The following is a 14,462-nucleotide window of genomic DNA, read 5'->3' as shown; positions in this document are numbered from 1 at the left end:
TGGCAGCATGTCCTCGAGCTGTGTCCCCGAGGGTCTGCTCCAGGGAAGAGGTAGACTTTGAAACTTGCAGTTAGATGTTTGCTGAGCTAAGGGACCCATCGCTGCCACTGGCTGAGCAGCACAGCAGGGGCAAGCTCTGTCAACCCTTCACTGCTACCCACACTCTGCCCCGTGTGCTGTCCTCGTTTCACCTCACTACCCATCCCCATGTTCCTTGGAGAAAGGGAATGATGGGTGGGGGCAAGAGAGACGGGTTACAAACCTGTCCCCTGTACTACTGGCCTTTCTTCAGTAGGTAAGTTGTTGTTGAAGTCCTGTAATGAGGCAGGAGAATGGGCTGTGGCCCTAAGACCGTTGGCCAGGCCCTAGTGTGCAGGGAAGTTGGGGGCTCTGGGGTGGTTTTGCTCTTAATGAACCAAGCACTTCCCCACCCGTTTTTAAAATAGGAAAGAAACTTCCTGGGTGGCCAGATCCTGCTGCCTGAGGAAAGTTACAAGGAGTGGCCTTCACCAGCTTCAGTCCCTATCTGAGCCAGGTGGCTTGCACTGGGCCTGCTCCCCATGTGGCTTTCTTTCTACTCTCCAACTCTTACCTCGTGCCTGCTTGGGTCTAAACAAAGCCCAGTGTGGTTGAGTGTGTCATTCAAACATCTTCTGTTCCTGCTCTGGGATTGAGAAGCCATCTTCCCTGGAGAATTGTCAGGCTCTTGGTGGTGGTGGGCTGCAGCCGGCCTCACCCTCTTCCAGCTCTTGGTAACAAGCCTTATGCAGCAGGGATTCATAGACTGCCCTGGGCAGCCCCACTGTCGGCTGCTGTCATCCCTTGCCAGAGCATCCCAGCTCCACCTCTGGTGGCTTCACAAACATGCTTGATGTGTTTGTCATGATCTGATTTAGTTGGGGATTGCTTTGAGCAGGGGGTTGGACTAGATGACCTCCTGAGGTCCCTTCCAACCCTGCTATTCTATGATTCTATCTGTATGGTGTGCTGGGGTAGAGTGCTATTGCTGGAGCCACACATCCTCTACCAGGGGGCTAGTGTGGCATGGGCATGCTGTGCTAGCACTGCATGGCAAACCTGGCCTGGGGTGCAGGCAGGGCATGCTGCATGGCTGAGAACCCTACTGCTGTTAGACATGCTTGTTTCTTACAAGAGAGGGGAATGAAATAACAAGGGAGGTGACCTAAGTTTACCCATTGATGTTCTGCTGCTGAGATGCAGCAGCTCCTGCTATTCCAACCTGAGCTCAGACCCTGCTGGGCTTGTGTTCCCTCCTTCCTGACTGGCAGCCTCCCCCTGCTGGTGTGATAGTGATGGTTTGGGCCTGGGCAGAGGCTGATGGGGGGAGGGGGGAAGAGAATGCTCCCCAACTCTTTTCTCCTAACCTCACTGCTGCCCTAGTGCAGTAAAAGGCTGGTGTGACGTTGGCTTGGCCCAGCTAGCTCCCCCCTCCACTGAAAAGTCTGTGACCTTTGACACTGTTTCCTTCCTCACAGCTGACCCAAGACGATGCGGAAAGGGAATTCTCTGTCCTCTGAGGTTATGGGGTTCTGAATGTGAAGGGGTGGGAGCATTGGCACCCGGACTGCAGGGATCTGCCCCCACCTGTGCAGAGTTACTCATTCACACATGTCCCTGCTTTGTGCTCGCTGGGTGACCTCCTGGCTGCTCAGCAAGTAGGTGTCAATGAAGGTGAAGAGCTCCTCAGGGGTAACGGGCTCAATATAGCGCTCGCGGTCCACGCCCTGCTTGTCAATCAGCACCATGTTAAAAGTGGAGCGGGTGATGTGCAGAAATTGTCTGTGGAAGCAATGAGTGGGTAGATGAGAGCCTGCTATGCCCACAGAGACTGACAGCATTTACATGCGTACAGCCCAGTTCCCCACTGCCAGCACTCCAACCCCTGAGAGCTGGGTTACTGACTGCTGGATTTTGTGGGACCCTCTGGCTTTCCACAGGCCTGTGCAGGATAATTTAGGGCTAAGATACCACCCTGCTGCTCTGTGGGGATAGCTCAGTGTCCGACATAAGCAGGTGACAGGGCTGGAATTCACTTTCCCGGCTGCACAGGCAGAAGGATCTGTCATCTGCACTTGTGACAGGATTCAGGCCACCAGCACTCAGGAGGATGGGTGCCTTTCCTGCAAGCAGGTGTCTCTAATGACTCTCTAGCTGTGCTCCACCACAGTCACTGCTGGGACACTCAGCCCCAAAAGCACAAGCCTCCCCCCCCCCCCCCCACTACATGAGCTAAAGCAGTAGCTACAGGATTTCTAAGGAGCAGGCTCTTACGGTTGCTAGGAGCTGCCCCAAGACTGAGACAGTCATCCACCCCTGGCAGTGTATTGCACCCACAGGTTGAACTGGGGGTCATGATCCCGCTTGCTGTGAGCTATTGTGGCTGTCCACCACCCCTGATACCTGAGCTCCTCGATGATGTCAGCTGAGAGCTGGTGTTCACGGATGCGGCCCACCTCGTGGGGGGGCTGCCCCACCAGCTCGAGGATGGTGACATGCCGCAGGTCCAGCCCACAGGTGGCTTGCTGCAGACAGGAGAAGAGCCAGTCAGATGCTGTTTCGTGGGATTGGGGCTGGAGGAGGCACAGGGGAGAGGCTCACCTGCAACATGGCGATCTGCATCTTGTAGTAGCGAGTGGAGGGGTCAGGAGCAGAGACTATCAGGAGACGGCGTTTCTCATAGAACTGATCCAGGAGGCCAGCGGCCGAGTTCACGTCCACGTTGATCTGCATAGCTGAGGTGGGAAGGTGAGCTCGTGAGCACAAACAGGGAGGTGGCTAGTGGGGGCTTCTGACCCCTGCTCTGTCTGCAGGATCCTAGTGTAGCCTGCCCGAGAAGTCAGCTGCCTTCTCCCAGCAAGCTGACGTGTCTTGCCTGGATTGGGGCTCTCTGTTCTCTATCAGCAGGAACCATTTCACCAGCTTCTCCAGCAGAGGGCAGCAAATATGCCAGGGGAACCACACCCCACTGTCACATAAACCAGGGAGTCTGCGTCTCACCCAGTCAAGAGCAGCCAGGAGCGGATGGCTTGCATCTCATCAGCCTGAGAGAGAGAGAATGCCCCAGGGCCATGCCAGCCAGGCCACGCAGATCAAGGAGGAACCCAGTGCCTCAGCAGACCAGACCTCCATCTCAGCGTTGAATGTGGTTGGGGACTTCACGGTGGCCAGCTGGCCAGCTATGTTGCATTACTGCTCTAGGAGTGGCCAGCAGGAGATGGGGACTAGCCAGGGGATATAACCTAAGGATGGTGTTTGTGACTGTTTTAACGAATGTCTGAAAACAGGACGGCTTTGAGTCTTTTCCCCTTTCCCCAGGCTTATGCTGGGGCAACTCCAATGGCTTCTGTGGTGCTACCCCTGATTTGCCCTGGGATGAGAGGAGTGGTATATCTTGGGCTTTGTAAACAATGGTATGAGCAAGATGAATGGGGTGGTGCAGGGGAGCCTTTGCCTAGCCCAGTCTAGGGAGAGCAGCAGGTTCAGTTCCAGTACCATGGCCATGGGTCTCCTGGGTTTTAAATAGTACTTATGAAGAGGAGAGGGGGATTTTCTCTAGGCAGCGCAGGTGCTGGGATTCCCGTGCAACCTGACCTGGGCCTACGCCACAAGACTCAGATCTGGATCCAACCTGCCCTGGATGCAGGTGGTGGTCAGATCCAGGGGTTGGTTTGGCACACGACGCTGAGAGGGGTCAGCTGCCAAGTCTGGATCTGGATTCCAACTTCCCCAAAGGGCAAGGGGGTTGGGGTGGGGGTTTGGTTCAGGCCCATGTGTGTATCTGAGACAAGGCCAGTAAGAATAGCATCATCCCCAGCTCTGCCACCAGGCAGGCTCTGACAACCAGTACCAAAGTGAGCCCTGGGACAGGGCTGGCTGATATTAACAAAGAGAGAAAGAAAATGAGTGTGAACTCAAGGTAAGGGGCCGCTGAGCAAATTTAATTCTGACGGAGGAGGCGTGGGGGCTGCTAGAGACAGCTGCACTGTACTCCTTCCTTTCCCTTATCCAATTCATCTGAACATCCAACCAGCCCCTAAAGGCAGCACATGCTGCACTGAGGGCTTCTGTGCAGTTGTTTTCTAAAGAGGTGATGCACAGAGAGTGTAATGGCCTAGGGGGCGTCCCCTCCACATTCCCGACTAGCCCCTTAGAACAACCAGAGAAGAGGGCCATTTGGAAGATCTCATCTCAGGTTTGTCAGCAAGCGTGGGGCAGGCTCGGACAGGGCTCGGGGAGTTTGCTCAGACTGAGGCAAGCTGCTCAACCCGCCACTGCCCAAATGGGGGAGGCAGGGCCGGTGCAACCTATTAGGCGACCTAGGCGGTCGCCTAGGGCGCTAGCATTTTGGGGGTGGCATTTTCTTCGGCGGTGACCACGGGGGCCGGATCTTCGGCCACCCCAGTCGTCGTCAGCATTTAGGCGGAGGGAGCTGGGGCAGGGGGAGGGCCGCCTGCAGCAAGTAAGGGGGGGGGGGCGGCACGCGGGGCACTCCCCACCCCAGCTCACCTCTGCTCCGCCTCCTCCCCTGAGCACGCCGCCCCGCTCTGCTTCTCTCCCTCCCTGGCGCTGCAAGCTTGGGAGGCGGGAGAAGTGGAGCAGCGAGCGTGCTCGGGGAGGAGGCAGAGCAGAGGTGAGCTGGGGTGGGGAACTGCTGCATGACTCCCCGGGTAGGGGGGGGAGCTGCCATGGGGGAGGCGCCTCAGGGCGGAGGTGGGGAGCTGCCGCATGGGGGGGGGTGCCTCAGGGCGGGGGGCTGCTTCAGGGCTCGGGGAGGGCGCAAGGTGGAAGTTTTGCCTAGGGCGCAAAACATCCTTGCACCGGCCCTGGGGGGAGGCATGGGTGACAGCTGCCATCTTGGCCGAACACCTCCAGAGCTACAAGCACAAGCAGCTACAGCTTGAGCTCAAGCTCTGAGGTAATCACAGACTCATCCCCACTATGGATCAGGCCCAGAATGAGGCTCAGAGTCACATGATCAGCAGTAGGTGAGAGGCTGGGCCAGAGACCCAAGAGGACCGTTGTGGGATGCTATCCCTGTCTGCCAATGGCTCCCAAGCCTTGGCACTGCCATTCCTTATTTCCACCATAAGTGATTTTCCACCATAGAAGGGAGGAGGCTCCATATCTGGATGGAGGGGGATGTCCCTCATGAGGAGGCTGGCTGGGGGATGCTCAGGCAGTGCGGATGCTGCCAGGAAAGCCCTATGCTCACCGATGAATATCAGGGCCTTGATTTGATGAGCTCCTGGGAACTGGAGACAGAACAGACCCAGTTCAGCACAAGGGGGAGCTGCCTGATTCATAAAGCCCTGTGCAGGTGTCCTGGTGAAGGCAGTTCAGTTGTTTCCAGGCTATAGCCTCAGCCTGCACGCAACCACGCCAGCAACTCTCCCCGTAACACTTACGCACACAAATGGGCTGGGATCCCGACCAGTGGCGGCTGGACTGGCAGACGCGGGAGGGGCTCCCTTGGCGTTCATAGCCCCCATCACATAAGTACTCGCATGTGGCACCGTAGTTATTGCCTTCAGAGGTGCAGCTGAGGTAGCCGTGCTGCGGCGGCTTCAGAACAGGGCAGCGTCTTACTGCAAAAGGGAGAGCGGATGTCAAGGATAAGGGACGCCTTGACCTAGCACAGGCTGCAGTGCTGGAGGAGTGAGGAGTGGGTTAGCCAAGGTGCCAGGAGGCCCTAGAGGGATTTGGGCCAGGAATGACCTGAGTGCCCATAGCTCCAAGGTCCAAGAGAGCCAGGGATGCAGGATTGGGGATTTGGCACCATGTGTCCTGGGGTATGGTCAGAGGTCATGAGACAGTTAGGGAGAGTGGGAGAAAGTGCCAGGTGTCCTGGAATGGCTTGGGCTTAGCAGGGTTCTGATGGTGGCAGGAGCACAGGACCTGCAGATGACACTGATCACATGGGGGACAACGTGCAGGAACCAAAACTTGTTCCCACACATCCTTGGTGTGAGCGCAGCTCCTGAGCCCACGCAGGGGAAGAATCGGCTCCTCCAGCCAAGGTGTGAGGAAGCTGGGATCCCAGGTGCAGCAGGTGACCCGTCCCTTACCTTGGACTCGGACGATGAATTTGCAGCTGGCTCGGTTGTAGGCCTGGTCGTAGGCGATATAACGGATAACATGCTCCCCCTCTGGAAACTCAGACCCAGGTTCTGGGCCCCGCAGTGTCACTCTGGACCCAAAAGACACAGAGTTGCTTCAGTGTGCGGTGCCTTTCTCCCAGCTGGGCCTTTGTTTTGATCCCTACGAAGCGACATCAGGGCAACAAAGCCACCAGACCCTGTTTGAGCTGAGGGTCCTGCAGCCCTCAGCACTCACCGTTTGATGATGCCATCAGCAGAGTCCTTCACATGGGGTGGGTCCCAGTACACAGTGGCTGTCAGCTTCTCTGGCTCCGCCATCCTCTCTCGTGTCTCCGGGCATCGGATCTTGGGGGGCTCAATATCTGCCCGAGCAAAGCAGAGAGAAACTCCAGGGGAACCACGTGGGGCAGGGCCACAGTACAGGGTAGGTGACGTTCAGCAATAAACCCTGGGAGGAGGCAGTAAAACCCACGGGGGCAAGGAACTAGGAGAAAGCACAGGGACATGCAATAGTTCCCTCCCTAGGGAAGCTAGCCAGGGTGAGCCATGCAGACAGCAATGCCCCCTGGGGCAGAGACCCAGAATAACCCACTGAGATGCCATGCCCAGTGTGAGGGAACTAGGACAAAGCACAGGGATATGAGTCATTCCTTTCATGAGCCAAGCAATCACCTTAAACCAAGGGGAATACAATGCCTCTGGGGGAGGTAAGCAGGGTAAACCATGGGAAGTAACTTTGGTACAGCAGTCCCCAGTGGAAGGTATCCAGGATTAGCTGGGGTCTGTAATCCTCTGGGAGTGAGGGGACCAGGGATCAACCATGAGCACAGTAATATCCCCACAGAGCAGGCACTGAGGAGACACTCTGGGCAATCCTAGTCTCTAGGGCATATGTGCAAGATGAGCCAGGCTGGCAGTAAAGACAGCAGGGTGAGAATTTACCTACACAGATTGGCTCGCTGCCGCTCCACCGCCCGTTCTCCATGCACATCCGGCTGCGGTCACCCTCCAGGTGGTACCCGGGGAGGCAGGAGTAATCACAGTGAGAGTCCAGCAGCGCCCCGGCTGAACACTGGTAGGAGCCGCTCATCACTGCAGGCAGCACATGGCACCGGATCTCTGCAACGGAACGAGCAGATCTGCTCAGCAGACACAGGCGTGCAGAAATCCCTCTGGGGGCAGCACATGCTTCGGGACTGCAGCACTGGGGCTGGGGAGGGTTTGGAATGACACAGAACCAGACAGGATGGCCTTGAGCTCAGCTGCTCTGGGCCATGGGGTGGCTTGGCTTATAGGGCTCCTGAGTCTTTTTTCCATTCCAGCCCTCATGCAGCTTTGCTAATGTGGGGCAATAAACCCCAGGGGAAAGCTGCAGGAGGGGGAGCAGGACACGGAAATGAAGGGCCTTCCATCCAGGCACTCAGACATTAGTGATGGTTGTAGGACTTAAGTAGGGTGATCCTGAAAGAGTCTGTAATGGCATGTCTAGCCCCACACTGGCAAAGAAAGAGTTAATTGGAGCCAGAGAGCAATTAGTGCTCCAGATGCACCTGGCCCAGCTGAGAGGCGTTGGGTGATAAAGAAAGAAAGGAACCTAGGCAGGAGAACATGGAAAGAATGGGTCTTGGGGTGCTGTCTGCAGAGGGAAGCCTAGCCGAGGGTTAGGAGAGATTGTGGGAAGGCACAGGAGAGGAGCAAGCTCCTGGAGTGATCCTGGACAAAAGGACCCAGGAACCCCTCCATCCCAGCTAGCAAGGGGCTATAGGAATCTCTTGATTCTGGTATGTACCTTCTGGTTCACCAAAGAATGCCAGGTCAGGTCTTAAATGATAGTCAGGGTCATGATGGTCATTACGTTTGTTGTGAAATGTCTTATATAGGCTGAAAATACATTCTCCAAGTCTGTATCAAGGCAGAGTTGGCAAACAGCCTTTGTGTTAGACATGTAAATTAAACACGGTCAGCCAACACAGTGGAAGCCCCATTTACATACAAAGTCAAGGTGTGTGTGTGTGTGAGAGAGAAATCAACTGGGAGGCAGTACATGGGAGAACAAGCCACAGGGATTATCCTGGTTCTGGCACAATGAACTTTGGGGATATAAGGAGAAGACAAGGAAGACACCCCTTGATCCTGCACCTAGGAAGTAACGGGCAGCATGACGACATTTGTGAAAACTGGATCCAAACCCAAGTTGGCTGAAAGGCTGAGAAGAACATTCAGGGTGAGATGATAACTTACACTAATCTTCTGTCTAAAGAAGTTTAAGTTTAGTCTCTAGAAATCGAGTTCAGATTTTGTTTTATATGTAACCCTTTTGTTTCCACTATCCTCACTCACTATCTCTTGGCTCTTGAAACTGTGATGGTAAACTTATCATTGTTTGCACTGTCAATATATCTCAGTGCTGTGGTATTGCTCAAGTAGCTGATCCTGAGCTGAATCATTCAAGCTGGTGTGTGCGCTGTTCCCCTGGGGCAGAAGACCTGGTATTTCTGTGAGCGTTTGGTGGAGGAGGGGCTGAACACTACAGGGGAATGCTTCAAAGGGGCTCAAGGACTGGGGTACACCTATTGTTAACCTTCTAGGCAAAGTAAGGGCTGGCATAGCCTGGAGGAGAGTGCTTGGAAGGCTGACAGGCTGGTGGTAACAGGGAGCTGGCACCTAGTTAAGCACAAACACATTTTCCTCCCAATGCAGGCAGGAGGAGTAACAAGGTGACTCCCAGTCCTGGGCACCCTGAGAACCATCACAGACCTGAGGAGGTAGGACCTGGAGTCAGGTTTCTGGTGGAAAGAGACATGGACACAGAGAGCCTAGGGAAGGCAGGTGGGAGCTGGGGCTCCAGAGAGAAAGAACTCTCCAGAGCCCGGGAATGGGTTGGGGAAAGGGCCCAGAACCAAGCCATGGTAGGAAGTTCCAGAGAGGCAACAAGAATGCTGAGGAAGCAGAGCTTAGCTGCCAGCTACAGGATCCTTCTGCTGGAACCCAGAGTAGAGGAAGGATCTAGGTTCCCCTAACGGCCACCAAGGAAGGTGGGGTGAAAGCCCCTGAGGTAAGGGGTGGAAAGACCATTGAACCCAGAGTCGGGGCGGAAGGCCTGCTGTAAGGTCACTGGACTATTGTTTGGTGGGATTCTCTGTTACCCAGAACGGGACCTGGGGCAGGCTAAGCCACGAAAAGAAGCCGAGCACTGCAGAAGTGCCAAAGGAGAGCCTGCTAGGCCGTACCCAGCCAGGAGGGGGTGCACTGGCCAGTAAGTCACTCTTCTACAGAGCCCAAAGTGCTTTACAAGCTGCGCACTGCAGTGGTACTCAGTGTGTGGTCCAGGGTGTTGCTCAGAGCCTTTCTGGGTGCCTGATAGAGGGGCTGCTGCCCCAGCAGGTGCCATCTGTCAGTCTCCAATGTGGTATGTCACCCCAAGCATTCAGAAACGAGTCTGGCTTAGAAATCATGAGAATTTTTAAAAGAATAATAACTGTTGGGGGCTTTGTCTACTGGTTCCTGAGCCCTAAGGGTGTGTCTGGGTCACATTCTGCCGCTTTTCTCCCCAACCAGGAGGACTGGGACCCTATGTTTTTAATGAAAGCTGAGAATCTCTCCTAATCAAACGAGTCCCGGAGCTGCGGCTTTAAGACAAACATCAAATATCAGGAGACTTGTGATAAAATCAAGAGAGTCAGCGACATTGTCACTGCCATTTCCTGTTAGGGACAGCTCAGGTCAGGACTCCTTTAGGGCTTCCAGGGTTTGGTTTTGACCAATGCAATTTTAAAAAGCCCTTCCTCACCCTGCCCCTGCACAGATGCTTCATGTCTCTCTTCAGCAGGCTCTTCCTTTGATGTAAAAAGAAAGACGATTGCAACTGATGCAACACCAGAGCCCTGGGGTGGCAGCAAATAAGCAAGAGACTAGAGCAGGCAGTGAGTGGAGATCAGGTCCTAATGGACATGAAGTGCTGCACCCAACACAGACACCAAACAGTCCCTCCCCATTGCCTCTGTCCCTCCCCATTGCCTCAGCACTAGTCACCATAAGGACAGCATGCTCACACACCCCTTTCCCATACAGGACTTACGTCTGCAGTAGGCAGTGCCAGACCAGCGCCGGCTCGGCAAGCACTGCACTGACCTCCGTCCTATTAGCCGGAAACCTCGATCGCATGAGAGTTCGCAGCGCGTCCCCAGGCTGCTGCGGTAATTCCCTCCCCTGGGGGAGTAGCAGGTCGCCTCTCCGTGGTGGACGTTTAATGAATAGCACCACTGGGGAACTAAGGAGAGAGAGAGAAAGGAGGGGAGATGTCAGTGCTAAATGTTCAGACGGGCTAGTCTAGCTGGGCAAACTCTGTGCTTCATTTCCAGGGTCTTGGGGCAGCATGTGGCCCGGATGAGGGGCAGCCCAGCATCAGTCCCGGTCAGGGGCGCCCTTCTATGGGCATCTGGGGAGCCATGGAGAAGGCTTGGGATGACTTCCCCTGGCCTGGTGGAAGCTCACTGTGCAACTGTTACCTCGATAGTCCAAGGCAGGAGCTTGGGGAGCCTCTTCCACATACACTTCATTGTTGTACCTCTCAGTAGTGTCATAGCCAGAACCTAGTGGGAGGAGAGAATGGTGAGGTGGGGTCTCAACCTGAGTGTCATGCTTCTGCATCCCACCCCTGATTCTCCCTCAGAATAGCGTATGAGGTGCTGGGGGTCTGCAGAGAAATGGTGACAGGAGCTGCGCTGACGTTGGGCTCTAGGGAATTATCCCTCTCCAGAACTCCTGGAAAGAGACTTGCTCCCTGGGCAACATCTGCTTCCTACAGCAATGCCTCCCAGTGTGGGGCCTCCCTCAGGGGGAACCATCTATGGACTCTGGCTTCTCCCTCAGCATTCACAGCCCTTGTTAAGATACTGTCTCCACCCCCTGGCAACCTGGAATGCCTGTCTCCTCTCAGGCTCCTTGGTACCCAGGAATGGTGTGCTGAGGCAGACACTAGACTGAGAGAAGCAGGGGGAAGGCCTGCATTGCCACAGCCAGGGGGGTAAAACACTGCCATTCAGAGCTGGTAGCACTTCACACCCACTCTGCACTGGTGTGAACAACTGCCTGAGGTGCAGGGCCAGGGGGAATTAGGTCTGAGGGGTGCGCAGCAGTGGGTGCTATCTGATGACAGTGGTCACATATTATACCCATTGTGCATGGGTAAAGGGCTGCACCAGCAGCAGGCCTAGAGTCCTGCATGGATTGGCTGCTGGAGCAGTTTGGGGGTTGTGCTCCTTTCTCGCTGACACTTGATTCTCTCACTCTGTCCCTGTCTCAGCTCCTCCACAGACAGGGCCCCAGCCAAGCGCTGAGGAGGGAGCACATCTATGCAGAAACCTCAGCCCTCAGCTGGCAGTGACGTGGTTTGTGTGGCTGGCACTGTCTAGCAGACTAAACAGCCTGGTGTGCCAGGCTCATTAATGACAGGAAGTGGGTGTCGGAGCGGAGCACAGCTGGACAGGGGACAACTCAGTCCTTTCATGAACAAAATTCCAGGAAGTGGCGTCCCATCACTCCCCTCTCACACCCCCGCCACGGAGTTATGGGGCGAGTGGTGGGAAGAACAGGATTGGGCCCCCACTCCTGTGCGACTCAGCAAAGGGAATGCTCACTATGCCAGGGCCGGGACACATGCAGACGTCCAGAGCTGAATGAACACGGAGACTGAACTGCCCTCTTAGCCATGGCCAGCAGTGGATGCATTTGAGCCCCAATGAATGAAATGGGCTGACGAGTGGCATTCTCGAGCTGTGAGCTCACCTTTCAGCTCGATTTCCTCTCATTCCAGACTCTCTTTCCCTCTCCACTCCAGTGACTGCATGTGAGCGTGCTCAATTTTGCTCCTATTTTTTTTTTTTTAGTGCCTGTGCCCCGTGCATTGTTTCTGAATTAGCCTTGAAACCAAATGTCTGTGCTAAGCAGGATCCCAGATGTTTCTCTACAAGCTCGGCATGCAGGCTCCTGTGAGGAAGAAGTGGGGAAAGGAAACCCCAGCTCAGAGTGACCAGGGAGAGCGCATTACCCTGGCCTCCAGGATCGGAGCACTACAGGCTCTAGGGGAGCGGGGTAAGTCTCACTGAGATCTGCTCATACCGTCCCCTGACTCACACTCAGTCCAGAGACTTGCCTTCTCTTTTTCTCTCCCTCCCCTGCTGAAGTGCTGATGGGTGGGGGATGAAAGGAGAGGGGTTGTCACCTGAGCACACTCCATCCACCAGCCCCTCTGAAGAGCCTCCATGTTGGGGGAAGCTTTATGAACCATAATAATACAACTTCCGCTACCCGTTCCTGATCCCCAATTAAACTGCACTGTTCCTCTGACCCACTCGTTTCTACAGAGCCTTTCACCCCAGAGCCCTTCACACACTTCATACATGCAGTGCCACTGAAATGCAGCCACCTCTGGGCACCCACCCAGCATGCAGGGAGCCTCCGGAGGGGAAGACCGTGGCTAGAACATAGAGGCAAACCCCCTACTCTGCTGCAAAGTGCTGTGAGATCTTTGATATCCACTCTAAGCAGCCAGCACCTCCGTTTTTAAGGCTCACACACAGCAAAGCGTGTGGAACTCAATGCATCTACCTCATAGGAAGGATGGGCTGACTCAGCCCTGCTGGGATTTGAATGTATGGTTGCAGGGAGTCTCACTATTATAAACCTGATGCTGAGGCCACAGAGCCATCCCCTCCAGGAGAGAGTGATGCATACATGGAAATGTGCTTTTTCATCCCCAGTCTGTATTTATTGAGTGATTTCATGGCTCAGTATGAATCAGGCAGAGAGCAGAGCCTGAGACAACAAAGCAGGGAGGATCTATCGGTGCAAGGATGAGCTGGGGGTGGGAACTGAGACCAATCTAATCCATTTGGGGGTCAAAGCTCTCCAGGGGGTTGCAGAGGCCTTTACAGTGTTGGGGAGGGGGATCTGGGCCTCCTGAGAGCCCCTCCCATGCTAACCTGGCAATGGTTTGTAGCTGGGATGCTGGGGGGGAGAGTTTGGTTTCTATAGCAAACAAGCTGAGGGGTTGTAAGTGGGCAGGTTAGCTAAGGATGGGAAGAGGCTCGGGTTTTGGTCTGTGCAGCTGTTCCAGACAAACAATCGCCTGCCAAAGGCTCCCGAAGGAGCTGAGGGCATGTGGGAAAATTTAGTTCCTGCCACTGTGGCTGGGATGGGGGAAGTTTGTTGTTTACTCCTCTCTGGATGTGTTCCTAACCCCAGCGCTGGGTCTGTCTTTTCCCTCCCCCACCCCCAGCAGAGAGACGCCAGGGCCCTCTGAGCAGTCATGTCAACCTCCTGGGGGTAGGTTTGTCTTTTGTTATCGAGCTCCTCCCTAGTCCCCTAACCCAAACCTGCTCCCTGGCACTCAGCAAACCGCTGCCCTCAGGGCACGTCCACTTTAAGTGATGCTTTAGTTGACTCCCCCGACACCTCCACAAGGAGAGAGAGAGAGAGAGAGAGAGAGCACCTTGCTGAGGTTCCTCTGGCCTCCATCAGTAGGCCTTGAACCTGTTCCAAACTGGGTCACCTTTCCCGGAGTGCCTGGAGGAAAAGGGGTCCTGGGATTGGCTGCAAGGCTGAACTCAATCCTTTATTCCAGCAGAGTCAGAGCTCCCCACCATGCTCCCTTTCCCCTCCTCCTTCACCAAACTCCCCTAGTGTTCCCAGCTATGAACTGCACCTGCTTCCCTCTGCTCTACTCATTTACTCTTAGACACCACAACAGGGCCACCCAGAGTGGGGGAGGGCAAGTGGGGCAATTTGCCCCGGGCCCCACAGGGCCCCCCATGAGAATATAGTATTCTATAGTATTGCAACTTTTTTTTATGGAAGGGGCCCCCAAAATTGCTTTGCCCCAGCCCCCCTGAATCCTCTGGGTGGCCCTGCACCACAAAAAAGAAAAGCAGCTCCTCCTGTGCCCCGAGAGAGTCCTACTCGCCCCTGTCGATTCCTCACTCCCTTGTAGCGCCAGCTGCTGTTGACTAACTCTCCTGTGCTGGGTGGACACTGACCTTCATACCATGTTGATGACACCAGCCTGGTGAGGAAAAGCAGCAGGAGTGGTGCTTCTCCTTGTGCCATTCTAGCATGTAGGGTGGGCCTGGGCCACGGGAGCTAGCACCTTGCCTGGTAGTGCACTCTGACGTTAGCAGGCAGGCTGCAGCCCGGAGAGCCCAGCAGGCAGCAGTGTGGACTGGTACCTAGAATAAAGGGAAGTGGGTTTAAAACAGAACAACCCCTGGCCATTGGTGTGTTATTGACCCACACATGCTTGTATTCTCCCCTAGCTTTGCTTTCCAGTCCATGCTGGTCAGATCC

The 14,462-nt window shown here is 55.1% G+C and overlaps 1 protein-coding gene across 1 annotated transcript; it reads right to left on the bottom strand.

Annotated features, from left to right (window-relative positions):
• Nucleotides 1-1,619: 1,619 nt before the first annotated feature.
• On the bottom strand, nt 1,620-14,225 carry SRPX2 (sushi repeat containing protein X-linked 2). Its single transcript, XM_065411002.1, has 10 exons — nt 14,156-14,225; nt 10,628-10,711; nt 10,198-10,389; nt 7,062-7,238; nt 6,355-6,481; nt 6,087-6,208; nt 5,427-5,606; nt 2,620-2,753; nt 2,422-2,543; nt 1,620-1,800 (listed from the first exon to the last, which is right to left on the bottom strand). Exons 1-10 carry the CDS (start codon nt 14,223-14,225, stop codon nt 1,620-1,622), a joined length of 1,389 nt encoding a protein of 462 aa, XP_065267074.1.
• Nucleotides 14,226-14,462: the final 237 nt, after the last annotated feature.

The sequence above is a fragment of the Emys orbicularis genome, chromosome 9, assembly GCF_028017835.1.
Source record: "Emys orbicularis isolate rEmyOrb1 chromosome 9, rEmyOrb1.hap1, whole genome shotgun sequence".
NCBI classification, from domain to species: Eukaryota; Metazoa; Chordata; order Testudines; family Emydidae; genus Emys; species Emys orbicularis.
The sequence above is the reverse complement of the archived record's forward strand: the minus strand, read 5'-3'. Positions and strand labels throughout refer to the sequence as shown.